General features: G+C 45.8%; 5 protein-coding genes across 5 annotated transcripts; 3 read left to right on the top strand and 2 right to left on the bottom strand.

The window, feature by feature from the left end:
• Positions 1-1,592: 1,592 nt before the first annotated feature.
• Positions 1,593-3,124, bottom strand: Pdw03_6007 (Protein kinase-like domain; the record flags this gene model as incomplete). The annotated part of the gene is made up of 3 exons (XM_066101225.1): positions 1,593-2,386; positions 2,466-2,753; positions 2,806-3,124. The coding sequence occupies 3 exons, from the start codon at positions 3,122-3,124 to the stop codon at positions 1,593-1,595; spliced, it is 1,401 nt and encodes a 466-aa protein (XP_065958165.1).
• Positions 3,125-4,070: 946 nt separating this feature from the next.
• Positions 4,071-4,752, top strand: Pdw03_6006 (Tyrosine-protein kinase, active site; the record flags this gene model as incomplete). Its single annotated transcript, XM_066101224.1, has 4 exons — positions 4,071-4,254; positions 4,305-4,403; positions 4,596-4,606; positions 4,651-4,752. 4 exons carry the CDS (start codon positions 4,071-4,073, stop codon positions 4,750-4,752), a joined length of 396 nt encoding a protein of 131 aa, XP_065958164.1.
• A 1,066-nt stretch (positions 4,753-5,818) lies between these two features.
• Pdw03_6005 (putative glutamine rich protein) lies at positions 5,819-6,589 on the top strand (the record flags this gene model as incomplete). Its single annotated transcript, XM_014683000.1, has 1 exon — positions 5,819-6,589. One exon carries the CDS (start codon positions 5,819-5,821, stop codon positions 6,587-6,589), a length of 771 nt encoding a protein of 256 aa, XP_014538486.1.
• Positions 6,590-11,792: 5,203 nt separating this feature from the next.
• Pdw03_6004 (Polynucleotidyl transferase, ribonuclease H fold) lies at positions 11,793-12,424 on the top strand (the record flags this gene model as incomplete). The annotated part of the gene is made up of 3 exons (XM_066101223.1): positions 11,793-11,921; positions 11,973-12,167; positions 12,332-12,424. The coding sequence occupies 3 exons, from the start codon at positions 11,793-11,795 to the stop codon at positions 12,422-12,424; spliced, it is 417 nt and encodes a 138-aa protein (XP_065958163.1).
• A 5,821-nt stretch (positions 12,425-18,245) lies between these two features.
• On the bottom strand, positions 18,246-19,066 carry Pdw03_6003 (uncharacterized protein; the record flags this gene model as incomplete). The annotated part of the gene is made up of 4 exons (XM_066101222.1): positions 18,246-18,364; positions 18,423-18,467; positions 18,519-18,977; positions 19,030-19,066. The coding sequence occupies 4 exons, from the start codon at positions 19,064-19,066 to the stop codon at positions 18,246-18,248; spliced, it is 660 nt and encodes a 219-aa protein (XP_065958162.1).
• Positions 19,067-20,066: the final 1,000 nt, after the last annotated feature.

The raw sequence follows: 20,066 nt of genomic DNA, 5'->3' as shown, positions 1-20,066 counted from the left end.
ACTCAATACTCGGAGGCAAATAATTAATCACCGAGCTCCGCCTCCTGCGTTGCTTCCGATGCGACTAGTCGAAGCTGCCTGCTCGCATGAGAACTGCCCGATCTTGCACGATTTCAAAAGTTGCTGAATTTTCACAAATATTTTTCCTGTTTTCTCATGGCAGTAGGATCAAGCAACTTTAATGTGATGGCCTGTCCAGATGGAAGATCCAATTAGGCTTTTTGAAGATCGAGTCGGTAAACTCGGCATGAGAAATGTGTATAGCATTGTAAATCAGGTGAAAGACGCATATCCTTCAGTTAATTGGCGGGCACGAGTTTTCCCTCCCCCTGAGGATCCTGATTCTTTTAGGGGCAAAACCGATTTCGGGTTCTGTACTCTTTGCTTGGCTACCAGCTGCTGCACTATCCCGCATGCGACAAGGTTGAGCACTAGTGCCCACTCTATCAAAAATTCAGTTATGGGGTGAAAGAGATATTTGATCAGCTTGAGAGTCGATAATCAGTATAGTGAGTGGATAAGCCTTAGAAGATTTAGAATGGAAGGAACTGTAGTGCTTTATTATCAGGTAGCATTATGTAGCTAAACCACATGATCCATAGATATCATCAACTGCTGAGATAACCTCGAGAATATACTCCTTCCTCTATCGCTAATTAGCTGTGCTGTAATAATGTATTCTTTATTCAGCAGGTCTAAATGCAGCAAGTATTCAAGTAACAACAGAATAACAAATTAAATGGAACAAGGACACAATCAGCAAGGCTGTTAGACAGCTCTAGACCTTTCGATCAAACGCTGTGACCGACGAAGCGTTGACGTAATAACCTCGTGAGTTTCTTTCGACGTGATAGTTTTGTCTATTGACCCAGAGTGTCTGCCTTTTGGGACCTGTCAACAAAAGCTTTGTACATGACTTTAGGTTCAGCTTACCAGCGTAAGACGTTTGAAGCGGGTTAGCCTCCATGTCGTAGTAATAAGCTTGCATACCAAAACTGCCGGTAATATCCAGTAACCAGGACTTCGACCTCTATCAATTTATGATACCCGCTTTTCCACTACACCTACATTGCCTCAAGAGACACAGCCAGATGGCAATACGTCATGGAGCTCACTGTCTGAGTCTCTTTTAACTACCAATTACTGCAAAGTGACTTTCGAAGATTATCAAAACAAGCTAATAGTGTGTGAGCTGGCATGCATTCAGGACGAATGAGATCAAGTGAACCAATTCAGGATGAAACGATTGACTGAATAGGAAGACATGCAGTCAAGGGCATGCTGAATTACCCATGGGCTATGCGTCGATAATCGGTAGTAACAACAATGTTTACAACCGCAACCAGTCATTTCATTGACTTCTACCGACGTCAGATCTGGGCGAAACAAGGTTAGGAAGAACTGACCGAACCTTTGTTGAAGTCAAGACGGTCAACATTTGCACTATTTTTTCTAACAGATGCCTGTGAAGTTCCTACAAGTGTTGCCATTTCACAAGCATTTAAGGTGTGAATTCCAGATGTTCTCGCAAAATATCAATTTAGAAATCTAACGTTAGCCTATACTCCGTGTCGAAGTGTCAAGGCTGGTGTTCATAAGCGACGCTGCTTGTGGTTGGCAATGAATTCCTCCTTTGACATATTCCCGCTGTCGACGAGCGCCTTGCTCTTTTCGATCTCCTCCAAGGCTTCCTCATACATATCCATCTCCTTCACCTTCCGCGCCGCGAATTCCTCAAGTTCTTTTGGGTTGTCAAATTCCATCCCACACCTTGCCCACTCAGTTGGCCCCAGATGTGTACGCAACTGCGTAAAAGGAAAGCTATGTTCGTCGTTGAAACCAGATGAGAGAAGCATATGCAACCACATAGCTCCGGAGGCTTGCGACCACTTGACGAGACTAGAGAGCTCTCTCTCTTCGTGCCCTTGCATCTTTGTCTCTTCCTCCTCCAAGATACGTATATAACCCTCTAAGTATCTGAAGTACCGGTACCCAATCTTGGGCAGCTCTTCGCCCTCGCAATCCCACGTGCTGTTGACGGGCCTGTCTTGGAGAAGCCACCACGGTGCCGAGCCAAACAGTTGGGCGGGTCCGATGTATGACCACTCAAGGTCCACTAATCCAACAATAGTAAGATCTTCCGTGCCACGGACGATCAGATTTGCCAAGCCGAGGTCGTCACAGATTAGTTTAAACTTGCAACGGTCATACTTTGCGTTGATAAATTCAGGTATAAGACTCTCTACAACTTTGAACGCGATATATTTGTTTTGAGCATCATAGAAACCAACAGTTGAGTTTGGTTGATGAACGAGCTGCTTCCAATCTTGTCCGGCGACGTATCGAAAATACTCGGTTGTTGTAGCAAATCCTTTGGCTCGGTCACCTAGATATTATTTGCTTAGTCAGGGTACTATATGAGAGCTATAGGTATAAAAAGGGAAAAGGATGATGATAATGCGTACCGAAAGTATTGACTCCTCCATCTTGTATGATAGTTTGTACCTTGAATGTTAACGGTCGTGGTAGCGTAGGGCTGTGACCTTCGGTCTGTGGCAATGGCAGGCTGCTGATTCGATCGAAATCCAGTTTAAAAAGCTGAAGCAGGAAATTGGCCAACTCTCTGTAGATAACCTCAATATCACTATCGCTGATATCGTCCCTCATGACTCTGCTAGGTCGCTCGGCGTTAGGGTCCTGGAGAAGACTGCTAAGGCTCACACCGTTTATGAAGTCCATCATGATAAAAGGGCCTAGACCAAGACTGTTGCTGGTAGCGGGACCCCAAGCCCGAACTGTTGGGACGGGAATGGGCAGTCGTGTTGCGAATGAGATTTAGGGCCGACACCTCCATAGCAACCTTCTCATCTGTGTAGTCTTCACAGACCATCCCAAAACGAGGGAAACGAACCATCCAGGCCGTGCTGTCAGTGAAGACCATCTTCATGCCGGCGTTAAACGCGCCATGATGAAAGGTACCGTCAAGCACACAAGGAAGGTTATCTGGATGGAAAGTCGACACCCACTGGCAAAGACGGCCTGTCATGTGGGCCTCATTCACCTTGTCAACCCAAAGTTGGCCCTGCGCCACGTGGACGAGATCGAGAAGCGCGTTGGTGTCCATAAAGTTAACGTAAGCTTTAATGGTGGGGGATGAGTGCTTGGTAGGGTCCGACTTCGGTGAGTGAGCTGGTCGAGAAACGAGCGAGATGGACGAAGGGGCTATGCTTCGTTTTTATATCGGTCGTGTATGAGCTTGTGTGCCTTAGGCGTCAACAGCATGTTCTTGGCGCGGCATTTATCAGGTATTTTGAACTATCCCATCTCTTCCCTCTTCAACATGGACCTTCTAGTAGCCTTGGAGACAATACGCAATGCATCTGATACCGATCTTCACTCGCATGCAACACAGACCATTCTGACGCTTAGGAGAGTCGGTCAACGTCTTCAGCACGACCTAATACCCTCGATACCTGGTTTTCAGGCGACTCTTACATGATGAACATTTTGGTAGAGTAGAATTTAGTCAAGAAAGTGGTGGGGTGGGTTATCTATTTCGGTAGCGGATGGTAAGTGGGGCAAAACCACGATTTTGACCTTGGGTTACTTATAAAGGTTTGCTATTTCCCACCCAGATCTCTAAAGAGTCCAAGATGACATCCAGAGAAAACAGTACCGACAAAAAGGGCCCCCATAATCGGGAATCTGTTTTCCTGAGGTCTAAAAACGAACCTCGTTTCAAGAGGCCGTTGGTTGATCTTGAACATGTCGTCCAAGGAACCAAAGAAAGTGCTCAAAAACTTCAAAAGCAGCGACAGGACACTTTCACTGCTTTGTCTAAGATAGCCTGCAATCCATGGGACCGATATCGAAAAAACTTCAAAATCAACCAGGCAGGCCCTGGGTGGGTTATTCATACAAACGACGCCACTTTTACAGAGGGGATCATCAAAGAAGTAAAGACTACGAAAAGCGAGTTATCCAGGATAATAACAAGTCACCATAAGAACTTTGTTGATCTTCGAGAGGCAATCTATTACGAGGGTGCGGTATTTCTTATTTATGAAATTATGGATGTTTCCTTGGCTCAAGTATTCAGCTCACCGCTTGGCCGTCTTCAGCTTTTTGAAGTAGCGGCCTTTGCGCGCGAGCTGTTAACAGGCATTGAGTATATGCATATAAACCTCAAGATCACTCACGGAGCCCTGTCATCAAATTCAGTCCTTCTATCAGTAACGGGCGCGGTCAAGATAGGTATGTTTGTGACAAAAGCCGTGGGTAAAAGCGAGACTAAAAGGTTCCAGCGAACCTAGGAACCGCTATGATTGAGAACAACGACGCCACAAAGGACGAGCGTGATGTTGAGGCTGTTGGGATGATTATCATCGAATGTCTTGAGCCGAGTACATTTTTACGCAAGGGCGTATCGTTTGTCTCTAGTTGGGGATCTGATGTTTCAAACTTTGTTGAATCTGTTTAACGAAATACAGCGTACTTTTCCACTAGACCATAACAAAAACCAAGGTTCCTGTTTATGGCCTAGGGAGGCCGTATTTGAGGTTTGACAGAATCCACAAAATCTCAATCCGCCACAGAAATGCTGAAGGTATGTATTTCCTACATCACATCGAATTAATCTAATCGTTATAGCATGACTTTTTGCAGCTCTTCCCAGGGCCATCTTGCCTTAAGTCATATATTCGCTTTGCGCGGGAGACGGCGGCGAAGGAAGTAGAAGTTGTCACAAATTGACGACGCGGCTGAGCCTCTTCATAGAACCAGATAACTGATTCAACTTCAAGTTCGGGTTTGTTTAACGTCACCCCCTGTCGTAAGATGGGGCTTACACACTCATACAACGTCAAGCAATAGTTCAAGATATCTTGGCTGCTTCCAATGATGTCGCCTCAGTTAGGCGAGCATGGGAGACGAACATTCCGCGAAACATGGACATAAATTACAAACAGTTGAAATTTGTTCTTCATCCTGACAGATTCCACAAGACACAGGACAAAGAACGGGCCAATTCGGCGTTTAAGAGTGAGATAACAAATGAATGACATAAAGAAAATTGGCTAACCGAGTGGTAGGAGTACAGTGGGCCGAAAACGAGGCTTCGAGACTCTTTCCGGGTGAGGTTGATAGGGGTCAGAATTTCTTCCACGGAGGCCCTTCAGCTAAGGAGAATGTTCAAGGAGAACTATCCGAATATCATAGGAAGGCTCATAAGGAAGCAACTCCCTTTTTGGAAGAACTATATCTTGGGGTCCAAAAACACCCACGTGACAACCCTTTGGCAGCTGGCTGCGCGAAGGAAATTGCATTACCAGCTGCGCTTATCAACATTATCAATGTTAAAATAAAAAAGGAGAACTCCAAGAAACAGAAAGATCCCGATCTTGGTATCATCCGCTATGAACAAATGATGGGATTATGGAGAACATCGATCGCGGACCCATCTATGGCTCCATTCCAGGCCCAAACCCTCATATTGTTTTGTGAAAAATTTGCCTATCCAAGTCAATAGGCCAACCTCAAGGCAGGCGACCTAGGGGGTGATACGAAGCCAGCTCAAGCATCACCACAAGCTCCACAGGCACAAACACAAGCATCGCAGGCACAAGCACTGCAAGCGGCGCAGGTACAGGCACAGGGACAAGCACAAACGCCCCAGAGACAAGCACAACCATCGAGCGCGACAGCCCTTCAGCTACATCATCGATATGCTGGGGGTCGGATCCGCACAATCTCGTTAACACCTCAAAGGGTTATACGTTCAATAAATCCTGGGTATACATCAACTGGCGAGAAGATTCGCATGATTCAGCCTCTTGGAAAACTGATGGGTGCACGCTTTGTGATTGAGAATGCGAGTGGAAAGATACGCCTTGTATCAAGTGCAGCTGCTGGTGGCCAGCTAGCTATCGATGGAGCCAGATCAACCGGCGTTCCCGATACCCTCCGTATGGAGAAGGATATACACGAACTTCAGAATTTCATTAGGAATATGGCTGGAGGGACATACGGGGTCAATTGGGTAGCCATTGGGGAGGTGGACGCTAGCCATAACAAGTCCCCGTATATGGTTGTCGGCTTTTATTTTGAAGGTCCCGGTGGAAACCCTCCGCAACAAGAATATGGTATCTCGCGATCAGCCCTCAAGAAAATTTTGTCGTCGAAGGCAGCAGACAGACTCATATCGGAGGCAATTACTTATGATCCTGATATGGCCTTACAAGATGCTATTTCTTCTCTTTCTGGTCTCACTTTAAGATCTGGGACGGCGCCATCCCACCCTTCTGGAGGAAGCAACAACTATTGGAATCCAATGCTTAGTCCTGCGTCCCACATGGCTCAGCTAGCACTTTTGCAACAGCCAGGATATCAGAATCTACTTGGCCATGGTTCATCCAACAGTCAGCCATTGTATGAAAAGCAGCAGCTGATTCAGCCATCATTCATGCCACAGCCAGGCGCGCAGCATCTAGGAGCGCAACAGCAACTGATTCAGCCATCGTTTATGCAACAGCCGGTCACGCAGCATTTGGGGATGCAACCGTATAGTGAGGATATAGAGGAAGAACTTTAGATAGACTCAACCAGGTGAATTAATGGGTACTTTTGGATAATCTCTAGGAGCTATTACAGGGACAGAGAGCTAGATAGTTAGATACGTAGCCCAAATTGAACCGTGATCAAATTAATCCCTCGTCGTGGTATAGAGGAGACCAAGAGCGATGTGTAGAAACGTAAGATAGCGAGCGGGTCTAGTGTTCCGAAATTATTGAAGGTAGGTGCTGCGCTATTGAGCATGGTTGGCATGAGAAAGAATTTGATGAAGCGATTGAAAATGGAAAAGTCCCTGAAAGTCCGTTATAGGTAGCAATCTCCTGGGTCCTCAGCCTTCTATGCGATTGCGATCATCATTGGATATTTTAAAGTACCACGGTTCCCCGTTACTTCTAGACTAGCGTTAGATAATCATGATCCTTAGAAATCCTATATCCCACGAAAGACCACGGTTCTACTCCATCGTCATTCTCTTTACACACGATTTACGAAATGGCGTTTAATGATCTTGAGACTTCTCATCGCTTGGCTGCAGCCCGTATAGGCTCCTTTAGAGTCTTCGGATTGAACCATGTTACTTTCGAAGGGAACGATGTATGTGGATCTCAAGCTTTTAGGAAATCTAGAGTCGACAGTATCATCCACAGATTCGAGCAGGAGGGATGTCGTCGACTCGATCCACTGACTTGGATTCCGTGTGAAGTGTCAGGGACAGACCTACAACCATTAGTGGAGGCTAACTCTGGATACTTTCAAGATTTACAGCTACTAGGTGATTTGAATCTTCACTGTTTCCAAGGCCAACACCGCATTGCTGCTGCACTTCAGTGGCTTGACCCAAATGACCATTGGTGGAATTTTGATATATACGACTCCGAGAAATTGAATGATGACTGTCGTAGGAGACTTCGTGAATTTGATCAAAGCTCTCAAACCTTTGGTGATGGGGATATATTTCGCAATATCCGACAATATCAACGGTGTGGAAAAGCAAAAGCTGCTAGAGAGTGGCTTGCAAAATGGTCTCCTACGAAGTGCCGCGAATTTAACCGGATTTACTCTCCTAAAGCCAGTAGAGCTGCGTTTACTTCTTTGGGAGAAAAGCTAGACTTACTACTTCCATTCTGGGCACTTTGGATATCCTGGTTTATATGGACTCATCTCCCGAGCCTAAAATGCCCCGAGGTAAGAAAGTCACCCCTATCTTCTTATCTATAAAGCTTGACTAACGTCTCTGTAGGAGCTGGCGGATTCACTGTCAGAGATACATCAGGCGTGGCAGTCGCTGACTTGCCAATCTCCGGAGAGTTTAGACTCAACGACACTTTCATTGTTAGAGGGTCGATGCCCATGCTTATCCCTTGCAGATCGGGAGCATATTGAAGAAATATTCCGCGATGGAAGGGCATTTCCGGATATTTCCGACCCTGATATACGCACGCGGCTTCGGCATGCCGCCTTGGGGTATCCGAAAATTATACCATCCCTTCGCAATTTCCTTGAAAATACCAAATATCTCAAGGCAATGACCGACGTCATGAAAAGGATAATGCCTCCGAACTTCAAAGGCACCATACGGGAGTATATGTCTAAATACTATGTTTCCCCTGGGCTGCGGCACCAAATTCAAACTTCTGAAAACGACTTCAGCCAGGAAGAATCAATCAATCAATCAATCAATCAAAGTTCAATTAACCTGTTGCAGTCTAACTAGTTGCGTATGACTATGCAGGCGCTTCTCCAACCGAAGCAAGAACTCGAGACCCAACGCCGAGCGGGATCGCTCCCAGAGTATACAGATGATGCCGAAGTGAGTAGTGCAGAATCAGCCCATTCCCGTAACCCGTTCAACCCATACTTTCTTCTCCGATCAGAAGTACCTGTTCTTGCATAATGTATATGCAAATGACCAGCCTGCGCGCGAAAATATGACGTCATTTGCCGTGAAGCGGGATATTTTCAGGTCATTCTTCCTGGACTTTGATGATGGGAGTCGTATGGACGTGACACCCGCCCCAATGAATCCAGCTCCAACGATTCCAACTCCAACGATTCCAGCTCCAACGATTCCAGCTCCAGCAAATCCAGCCCCAGTAAATCCCGCACTTATGGATCTCGATAACGTAACGACGACCCCTGGAGCAAACCTGCAACTGCCAAACACTGAGCCATCAAATCAAAATGAACCAATAATCATCACATATCAGTCGACAGCAGAATGTCAGTGTCGGGTCAATATGAGCCCTGATGCCTTTTATTCGTCCTGTCAGCCATTTGTGAGGGAAAATCCATGTGTGATATTGTTCGACATATCGTCCAATATGGTGTACATCATCCGACAATACGATGATACTATGCTAGCCAACTTATGTACTGATAATGGTCGGTGGCTTGCACGTGTTCATTCGATTACACTCGCTTTTCAGACACTCACTTTAGGTGAAGTCAGGGAGTATTGTCGAGCAGGTTCATGTATTAGATTCTCTGGAATAGGTGATTTTAGCAGCACGCTCGCACCAGTAGCTGCAGAGAGCATTTCGTTCCCGAAGTTCCAGTCGAACGAAAATCAATGGATTGTGTGAAAATAGTTAAATGCAACTTGCAAATTAAAGAAAAATCTTGTGATACCTGAACAATGCCAGTGTCAAGCTGATATGAGCCCTAACACATTTTATTCATCCTACCCGTCATTCCTGAGTGGCAATCCGCACGTTATCTCGTTTAACATCTTGGACAGGACGGTTCATTTCATACGACACCATAGTAACGACATACTAGCCAATTTGTGTAGTGATAATCGGTGGTCTCGCTTTAGGCCAAGTGAGACAATCTATTTCACGGGATAGGAAATTTCAGCTCTACACTCACCCCGGTGGCTACCGAGGGCCTTTCAGTACCAAAGTTGAACAGAGATCAGTGGATAGTATGAAACGGTTAATATAATTCACACAATCAAATTCACATAATCAAAGATAAATCTTCTGATACCTGGCCAGATGGCTCTTATAACCAGGAAGAGACATACAAACACTCAAACAATCAGGAATATCACATTGGCGACCCGGGCTTTCAAAAAGGTCCGGCAGGTGATGACCTTTAAAATGAACCTGAAGTACATCCTTTCGTGAGTACTTATATCGCCTAGCGGTAGGATCCAAACCTGTATTCCCGAGACACACAGGACATTCCAACCCAGATAAGCTTTCCATTGGGACCACTACTTGTCTCGATGCTTCCTTCGGTCCACCTTTGAACACTATTCGCTTTTTCAAGGCCTTGGGCATATGAAGGCTGTTTAGTTTCAGTCGTAGCTCGAGAGATCGAATGCGGTCTTCAATCAATTCTATGTCATCGATGGTATCGACATCCCTATTCTTGAATTCAAGCTCGGCAAGGGCAATTCTCTCCGGCTGAATATGACTGACGTCTGGAATGAAAGTGACCGGAGTACCTTGATGGTTTTGATCAATGATCTGGTTTCCAATACTATTGAAGAATTCCTTCCGGGCTTCCTTTTGAGCGCGGCGTTCTAGTTTTTTTCGTCTCGTCCGGATCTTGTTGCAGTTCCTTCATTTCAGTGAACCGCATGTCTGACGCTTCTGTCGAGATGTGTGGTGCCACCCTGAGACATGAACAAATGCCTCAATGGCGTCATGCCGAGACAGATAAACTATATGTGATGTTTAGTCAGCATTGTCCGCACAGATTGCTTAAAAGGCGCGGACCTTGTCATTATTTAGAAGAAATTCAGAGTATTTTTTCATACCATTTCAAGTGTTCTACAATCTCTTTCAGTTATGAGCCCGGCTTTGTTCCATTAAAAAGAAAAGATCATTTTTCCTCCTCGCCCTCGGTACACATAAGAGAATTCATCTCAAATCACCGAGGCAACCCCTGAAACCGAAGTAAAGAAACGGAGATAAATCAACAACAACGACGAAGACATGGATGATCATCTCTCCGCGGGAGTATCCACCCGCGTCATCCTAAAGGATACAACGACGTGGGATTCATGGCTACCCTACATAAAGTCAATTGCAACCATATACAATGTGTGGGAGTTGTGTGATCCATCCCAAGAAACGGCACCATTGCCGTTGACACCACCTGCCGAAGTGCTCTCCATTGACGAAGCAAGAGCAAAGTACAAAGATGACTGGGTCGACGTGAAGAGACTTCTTCAAGACGAATGGGTCGCAAAGAATGCGATCTATACCCAAAAGAAAAAAGGGTTAGGATTGGTAGTCGCAGCGATTAGGAGCACAGTTCACCCAACATATCAACCCATGATTGTCGAGTATGAAACTCCATGGGATTTGCTTCACAATTTGTCTCAAAGATTCGCTCCAGAAAACGATCCGACGTACGTCGCTGGGCTTCGTCAGCAATGGCGCCAACTAGACCGAGGACTAGATCGAAACACCGATATCGACAAGTGGCTTACCAGTTGGGAGACAATGCAAAAGTGGTGCAAGCGAGCCAAAATGCCAGAAGCAAACGATGTTAAGAACCAATTTCTTGATGCAATCTCCGTCATGTCACCTAACTTTCATGAGACATGGGTCTTGAGATTGCAAGACAAGGGTGACATCGAATTCACTGAGCTTCTTAATCGGTATAAAGCTCATTGGAAGATCACATACGGCAAGCAAGCTAGCCAAAGGGGGATCTCAAAAGCAGTCTTTGCAACATGGCAAGGTCATGAAGAAGTGAAGCCCAATGAAACAAAGCAAGAAGAGACACCCCTAGGAGACAGAGCATGCCCTTGCGGAAGGGGTTTCAAAAAACACCAACCATGGAAATGCTGGGAAATCTTTGAAGACATACGACCAAAGAACTACAAACCAGTAGCGTCAGCAAGACAGAAATGGGAGAAAGCTATGAAAGCGAACCCTACCTGGAAAGCTCTTGTTGAAAAGGAGAGAACAGAAATGAGCCAGAGCAAGAAACCCACCGAACAAGCAAATGTTACGCTTGGAGGAGAAGCTTTTGGTTTTTTCACCACCCCGGCCATACCCACCAAAATCAGTGAGATACCAACCGAAAAAAGGTGGGTAGTCGACACCGGCGCACAGGTTCATGTGTGCAATGACCGAAGGTTATTTGTGACTTTCGAGGACGCCCAGAGCGTAGTGAAGGTAGGTGACACAGAAACAAGTGTCAAAGGAATCGGCACTATAGTCATCTATGGTGTTAGCCCGGTCACAAAGAACCCAGTGAGGATGGAGTTGTATAACACAAGATACTCTCCGAACTTCCACAGTAATCTGATATCCCATGGATTGATGATGAAAGCCAGCTTGCTCGTTAATTTCAGGAGCAACTGCATTGAAACCACTGAAGGGAGACAGGTATACCAAGTGTACCAGGACCAGAAGTTGACTTGGCTAACACAGCCAAAGGGTTTTCAATACCCTAAGTTGTCACCTGAAAACTTGATCCTCGCCACGAAGAAATCAGCTCAAGAACCAAGATCCGAAGGATCTATTCATACCTGGCATAGACGCCTTGGTCACGTTGGGACCGAGCGTATCGAAAAGCTTGCAGAGATGACTGAGGGCATCACCATTGAAAGCAACCCTGGCAAGAAGAAGCAGGTATGTGAAGCTTGTCAATTGGCAGATGCGCCAAAGCAGATCTCTCGCAGGAAGATAGGCCAAGCATATGGTGTGTTCGGAAGGGTACACTTCGACTTGGTACAAAACCAAACAGCACACAATGGTCATATTTGGTTAACGCACTTCTATCTTGATGGTATTAGATGCCACTTTGTGTTCACACACACAAAGAAGAACGAGTGTCAAATGGCCGTCAGAAAATTCATAGCACTAGTGAAAAACTGGTTAAAGATTGAAATCAGGGTCTTTCACTATGACAATGAAAGAAGTGCTGGCAACGAAGTGGAATCCATGATAGAGGCCGAAGGGTGTACCATTGAACACTCACCACCAGGCCTACCAGAGATGAATGGTCCCGCCGAAAGATCTGGGGGAGTGGTTGTACGAACTGCAAGAGCCCTCATCAATGACACCGATCTTCCCCGACACCTTTGGCCTGAAGCAGTGTACGCAGCAGCGTATATACTGAACAGAGTACCCACAAAAATGAACAACAAGTGGATGATTCCATGGAATGAATTGCTAAAGCATGCCGCACCAGATGGTGTTAAGGATCAAGTGATTAACCTCTCGAATGTGAGGTTATATGGCTGCTTGGTGTACTCGAGAATCCTAAAGCGAGTGCAGTCAGAAAAAATGGCGCCAAGAGCGGAGATAGGATATCTTGTCGGGTATGTCTCGAAAAATCTATACAAGATCTGGTTTCCACACAAAGGAAAAACCGGTATTGGAAAGGTTGAAATTGTCAGAGATGCTGTGTTTGACGAAACAAGACGGTATTCAAAATCGAGGCCACTACCTGACTCAGAAGACGCTATTAGTACCATGTCACAGGGACTAGGCGTGCAGCCAACCGTGCTTACCATGGAAGAAGCACAAGTTGAAATGAGCATCCAATCGAGGATGCCAAAGTCAATAGCAAGGATAGCTCTTCATGATGAAACCGAGCATACCAATCAAGGAGAAGACACAGAGGTGGTGGAGAGAGAAAGAACCCCAGTGCTAGCAAGTTCAAAAGCAGCATCCGATCTCCCATTGACCCCGCAGTCCACTATGAGACCAAGGGAGCAAACAAGAAGTGAGGATACACCAAGAGATGCCTCACCACATCTCTCACCACTACAACCATCACCGCCATCATCACCAATAGTTTCAACCTCTCCAATTTTGTCAACCCAAATCCCAGCATCAGTGCCAGATCCGATCTCTGTTCCACAATCAACCGGATCTGGGGGAGTGGAGACAGTCGATGAAGAAGAGGAGATCGAGAGACAACTCCAGAGAGAGATGATATACTCACCAACACCAGAGTTGTCATCTCAACAACGAGCACCGAGAGACATCTCAGCGAGCATTGAAACATCGAATATCGTCACTGGCACAAGAAGCAGGAAGCCGAGGATCGATCCAGACTATGCAACATACCTCTCACTTGCTCAAGAAGAGCCACCAAGCCTACTTTATGCATTCACAACAAGCATGAATCAAAGGTTTAAAACGAAACCACACAGAGAGGATCTTCCACCACCACCTGAGAACTGGATCCAAATGAAGAACCATCGATTTGCCAAGGAATTCATGGCAGCAGCAAGCTTCGAGGTACAGACATTGAAAAAAAAAGAGACATACACAGAAGTTCAGACACCGAACCGAAAAAACACACAGGTCCTACCCTTGAAGTGGGTGTTCACATATAAATTTGACGCCAATGGTGTGCTCGAGAAGTTCAAAGCACGAATCTGTGTTCGAGGTGACTTACAATGGTTGTCTACCGACGAAAAGAGAGCTGCCACACTAGCAGTTAAAACTGCGAGAGCTGTATTTGCACTGGTCGCTGCCTTCGACCTCGACATGAGACAGCGAGATGTGGTGACGGCATTCTTAAACTCGTCCCTACAAAGTGAAACCTACACCAAGTGCCCCCCAGGATTCGAACGGGAAGGGCACTGCTGGATGCTTCACCGAGCACTGTATGGTCTTCGGATGTCCCCAAGACTATGGCAACAGGAAGCAACACGGGTACTAGTCAACCTAAGGCTTACCCCAGTACCAGAAGACCCCTGCATTTTTACAACAAATGGCATCATTGTCTTCTTTTATGTTGACGACATCATCATTGTTAACCATCCCAACTTCGCCAAGCAAGCTACGAAGTTGGATCAAGATCTAAAGAAGGAATGGGAAATGCGAGAATTGGATGCCACCTGGTTTCTGAATATCCGCATTCTCAGAGACAGAGATCAGAAGAAGCTATGGCTCTGCCAAGATAGCTACATTGAGAGCATGACGAACAAGTACAACCTCGTCACCACAAGAAAGGTTGGCTCCCCACTAGGAGTTGAACCTCTTGTCCCATATGATGGAGTGGCTACACCGAGCCAGATACATGGATACCAAGCCAAAGTTGGATCTGCTCAGTATGCCACTACCATTTCAAGACCAGATGCCGCAAAAGCAACATCCAAAGTGGCAGAATTCCTGACGAATCCCGGCCCCAAGCATATGGATGCTATCGATCGGATCATCCAGTACCTCTATGAGACCAGGTATTGGGCTATTGAGTACGGTACTCGACCACGTGATGCTTATCCAACACAGTCCGAAAACAATCCTGGCCTATCCCTTGCTGCGAAGTCAATTGAATTCGCAAGTGATGCTTCTTTTGGTGACAACCGAGACCGGAAGAGCTCGGAAGGTTACCTTTGTAAGCTGTACGGGGGCCCCATTGACTGGAAAGCGTCTAAACAACAGACTGTTACGACATCGACCACAGAAGCAGAACTTCTTGCCCTCGCAGAAGCAGGAAAAACCATCCAATGGTGGCGCCGAGTCCTCCATTCATTAGGATTCGAACCAGATCACCCACTCTCCATCATGTGCGACAACCAGCAAACCGTCGATCTATTGACAAAGGAGGGGGCAGCAATGCATACGAAGCTTCGACATGTGGACATTAACCGATGCTGGATGAAACAAGAAGTTAGTGAAGGCCGAGTCAATGTGGACTGGGTTCCCACTGCAGCTATGCCAGCAGATGGGCTCACCAAGGTGCTACCAAAGCAGAAGCAACACGTGTTTCGGGAGCTGCTTGGTATGCGTGAAATTCGCGACAGAATCATCCCAGAAAGTGATGGAAGAAGCAGTTCTTGAAGCTCTGAATAGCTTCAAAAACTGGGGGGTGTGTCGAGATGTGTGGTGCCACCCTGAGACATGAACAAATGCCTCAATGGCGTCATGCCGAGACAGATAAACTATATGTGATGTTTAGTCAGCATTGTCCGCACAGATTGCTTAAAAGGCGCGGACCTTGTCATTATTTAGAAGAAATTCAGAGTATTTTTTCATACCATTTCAAGTGTTCTACAATCTCTTTCAGCTTCCTCCGCCTTCTTCAATTTATGGAATTCCGATATGAGTTCGTCTCTAGTTGACTTGGCCGCCTTTTTCAAATCTTGAAGTTCGGCATCCATTTCGATAGACTCTTTCTGCTCAGCATTCAGGTGTTGTGGCGCTGATTCATCTCGTGTTAGATTCCCGTGGCATGCAAGATTTAATAAAGAATCCCTCGTCGGAGTTTGCATGAAAATGGATTGAGTATCGTTGAACACAGACATATAATTTGAAAAGGTTGCACTTTTTCGATGACCCATGATTATATTGCGTGAGTGCTCATCAAGATTCCCTAATACTTGTCAGTATCCAATTTATCAAACCCTAGACGTTCTGCGGCATACTCAAGTTTTCAGCTGCGCCTTTGCGGTATTTATAGAGTGATCCCTCGTCTGCGAATCCGGCCTTTGCGCTAGCCTACTTTTCGTATTCCTGTGCCTGGGAATATGAAAAGCCGACCTTACAGTCAGTGACCCAAGCTCCGTGTTTTGTTCTCACAGCGCGCCTGAAAACAGGAATGTTTTTTAGGCTATCCTTAAAATGAATAGGAGTGCTATGGCGAAGGTCTGGAACTTTTGTGAAGCGCCAAATATCTCGAGGGAATTTGATATGCGGGCTTGCAAATGCATCATCAAGAAAGGCATACATAAGTATATCCTGAATAACACATGGTCCGAGATTGTCGTTTCTTTCAGTATAAGTAAATGTAGGCCTAGTAATACTTAGACTGAATCATAATTGATAGTATAGGTCTAGAACTCACGGGGCTCCTTGATTTCTTTTTCCCTTGTTGAGCCTGTGCCTAACCCTCATGAGAAGAAGTTGGGCATCAGGATAATCGGGGTGTTTGACCATATATAGATCAACATCCTTCCATTTCAGCGCATCATTTTCCTCTTTGTAATAGGAGGACAGTACGAGGGTTCCAGGTCTGGCGGAAGTCGAGACCATCATTTTCCGCAGGGTGTTCAATTGGAAGAAGACCCGGACTGTGGGAAAGGCTATATCACAAGCGGCCACTAAATGATGCGTGATAAAAAATACCTCGTTGATGCTAAAGGGCGGCTGTTCTTTCGCGGTCTTATCAAGGTCGTGGTCTATGGCCATCGATTGGGCCAGCTTCCTAAGTAAGTAAAGTCTTGTGGATCAATCACACTGTGGAAATCATACCGAACTAATATCCTTTCCAAGTTGGTAAGGAAGACAAAGGCCCCTTTTATCCATCCAGTACATTCTGAAAAAACGCACAAGTGTCATGAAGCTAGACCTATAGTTTATGTCATGCTCTTCCAAATACCATTCGGAAAATCCTTGAACGATCCTCAGCGTGATATTTTAAAGCCAATATCCATGGTCAATGTTGACAAGTTCTTGCACGAATCTGGAAATCTTTTATTTAGTTAAAATATATAGATTAAAAAAGCAATGTTATAATACTTCTGAAAGTTCAGATGAATTCCACTCAACCGCTCCTTTGTCGATGGGACTTTGTTGGTCGTGACTTTTGGATCCGGTTGGCGGACAAATGCATTCCAGTCCCTAACCTGCTTTGGTGGCTTTGGAGGGCGCATTTTGATTGAGGTGAGCTTAAATTGGAGGTAAAAGGCTTGATTGTGATCTATATAGAGAGGGAGTGTACGATACTTAACCACTGCGAGCAAAAATAATAATAATCAATTAATCATCGCTCATGATAAAGCCGCTTAGCTTAAATAGATATGCAGTAAGATTATGATATTGTACGCTAAACCCAGTTAGATATATAAGGCACTAGTCCTAATACATTCTAGAAAACCGCTTATACGGAATCACCACGGTTATCCCCCAAAATACCACGCATAACTGTGGTCTTTCCGCTGTCCCCCCGGATTACACCATAACCGTGCCATGGGCGCTTGGCACGGTTACAGTAGAGGAATGCACGATCCGTCTGCTGCATTTGATATTTCGTGTTGGATGGCGGACACAATCCGTGTAGCTGCTAGTGGGACCTGTGTTGATGATTACAGGCGGTAACTTGAACACGAGCTCTACTTCCACCTCCGTGCGCTCTACTCTCGAGGAAGCCCTTTCTGTGTACAAGACTCCGAGCTCGATCTTCGAAAGACCTAATTGGATCTTCCATATGGACAGGTCATCACATTAAAACTGCATGATCCTACTGCCATGAGAAAACAGCAACAGTAATCGTGAAAATTCAGCAACTTTTGAAATTGTGCAAGATCGGGCAGTTCTCACGCGAGCACGCAGTTTCCAAGTACTAGACATCTTTAGCCAATATCGGAACTCAGAACAGCTCGACAAAAATCAATATTCGATAATCAATCATCAAGAGCTAGTGTCTAGCTACTGTTCACATTCACTGGGATCACTGTAGATTACCCTATGTGGCACTGAGCATGACGACAAATCATCTCACTAAATTGACATCAAACAACGAAAACGGAGGATGTAGCCAACTTGGTTAAATCAAATTCACATTTTGTTCCAGACTTAATGCTAGCCATAAAAATTTTGACATCCAGTAGGAAAGAGTTTGGTGTGTTAGGAAAAATTGGAATTGGTAAAAAAGGATAAAACAATTCGGAGACGAGCATTGCCATAAATTGCAACGAGCCAATGCAAGACGAGTTCAAATTCGAGTTACTGACTATCTGGCCCTTTTGATCAATCGTTCAGATCGTCCCGGTTCAAGGGAGACGCCGTCAGCATCTGAAAGTTTGCGTTTGGCTGACCATCTGCCATAAGAGCCATGAGGTGATTCACTCGCAATACATTTCGTGGTGCTATGTGGTGTTTCCTGCGTCTGAGATTGATCCGTTATCGAGAAGGTGTCCGGCATACCGCAAACCGGATGGTCATTGTCTTCGTATTTGTTTCGATCAGTTTCTAGCAAAAGGTCAACGAAAAGCATGTTAAGAGCTAAGGGCTATAACATACCCACTTGGCTAGTTTGACCATAGAGAGCAACGGAGTGATCTTCTATCACCTTAAGCGCTCTATCCTTGATTGCTTTATTATCTAAGCGAGGGCAATTCTGCTCAACGATTCGAGGCTCTTCCGGAGCCTCGCAGACTAGCTGCGTAGTAGGGGGTAGAACAGAAACAAAGTTAACGTCTGCACACTCGTGTGCTGAGGCTAGTAAGCTTTCATCGATCAATATCTCCCAGAATTCTGGTGTAGCCATGATCTCAGTGTCGGCATCAGAACCAAGCTGCTCTGCCTCCTTATGGCCACAATCCTCGTCAATATGAATCACTATAGGGTTAGAGGCCGAGCCGAAAGGAGTAGGATCATCTCCAATCACTATAGGATTGGCCTCAGTGCCTAACTCGGAAGAATCGATGAGTTCGTATATGGCCAGTATAGGCCAGTCCGAACGCTCATTGGGGATTGATACTTCGCAATGTTGAGTTAGCAATATCTATAATGCTTCTAGAATATCCCTTACCGAAGGCCTCGCGCGCATTGTTTGTAAAAGAGCTCATACTGACTGGAGCGGGAAGTAGAGGCGGGAAACAAATGCTTAATAATTGATATAGGGTAAGACTAAGGGCTGTGATCAAGATCAAAGATACCTAATCCGATTCTTGACTGTTGCTATCGGAGAAACAGCGTGCGAGATACATGGCTTAATATCTCTCGTCTAGCCGGTTACGCCTTGTTCAGCCTATAGGCTGAAGCGGGCACGTTCGTCCAGGTCTCAACTTCAGACGGCAAGACCCAGCAGGATCGCTTCCAGACGAGGCCTACCTGCCATTCGTCTCAATATCTAACACATATTGCATAGGAATACCGTATGAAGGACCAGCTTATCGTCCATTTGATCCAATAACATCATAAAATGCTACTGCTATTTACGGAGGACTACACTCCTGCTCATCGTCTGCGCCCAGTAACATCGCCACCGTTTCGACTAAGCACTGTTTGCCAGTCGTTCCATGGCTTAGGACAGAAGATGAAACAGAACATCCAGGACGGACCATCACGGAAACTCAAGACACCCTCATCATCAGTCCGCGCGATGTAGATGCTGTGGGAGTAAATCCTATTTTTATATCGGCCCACTTCGCCCTCTATGCCAATCAATCGTGAAGCCAACGAGGATTTCGGTCACAGAGCGCCTTTGGTAAAAGGGGTTGGGACTACGCAGATCTCCGGAATGAGGACGACCGCGACCCCGAGTCATACCACAATGATGATGCTATTCCCGGAGAACTGCAGGTATGCGCATCGTCTGCGCCCAATATCATCACTACTGGATTGATTGAGCTCTGCTCGCCAGTCGTTCCATAACTCGAGACAAAAGACGAAACGCGGAAGAGCGGACCAACATGGAGACACACGCTACCTCCATCTCTAGTCCGCATGACCTATTCCTTGTCCTTCTACCTCGTCCTCTGTGCCAATCGATCATGAACTCAATTGGTTCGGTCACAAGGCGCCTTGATGATACGGATCGAGACGGCGTAGATCTCTAGAATCGAC

The sequence above is a fragment of the Penicillium digitatum genome, chromosome 6, assembly GCF_016767815.1.
Source record: "Penicillium digitatum chromosome 6, complete sequence".
NCBI classification, from domain to species: Eukaryota; Fungi; Ascomycota; class Eurotiomycetes; order Eurotiales; family Aspergillaceae; genus Penicillium; species Penicillium digitatum.
The sequence above is the reverse complement of the archived record's forward strand: the minus strand, read 5'-3'. Positions and strand labels throughout refer to the sequence as shown.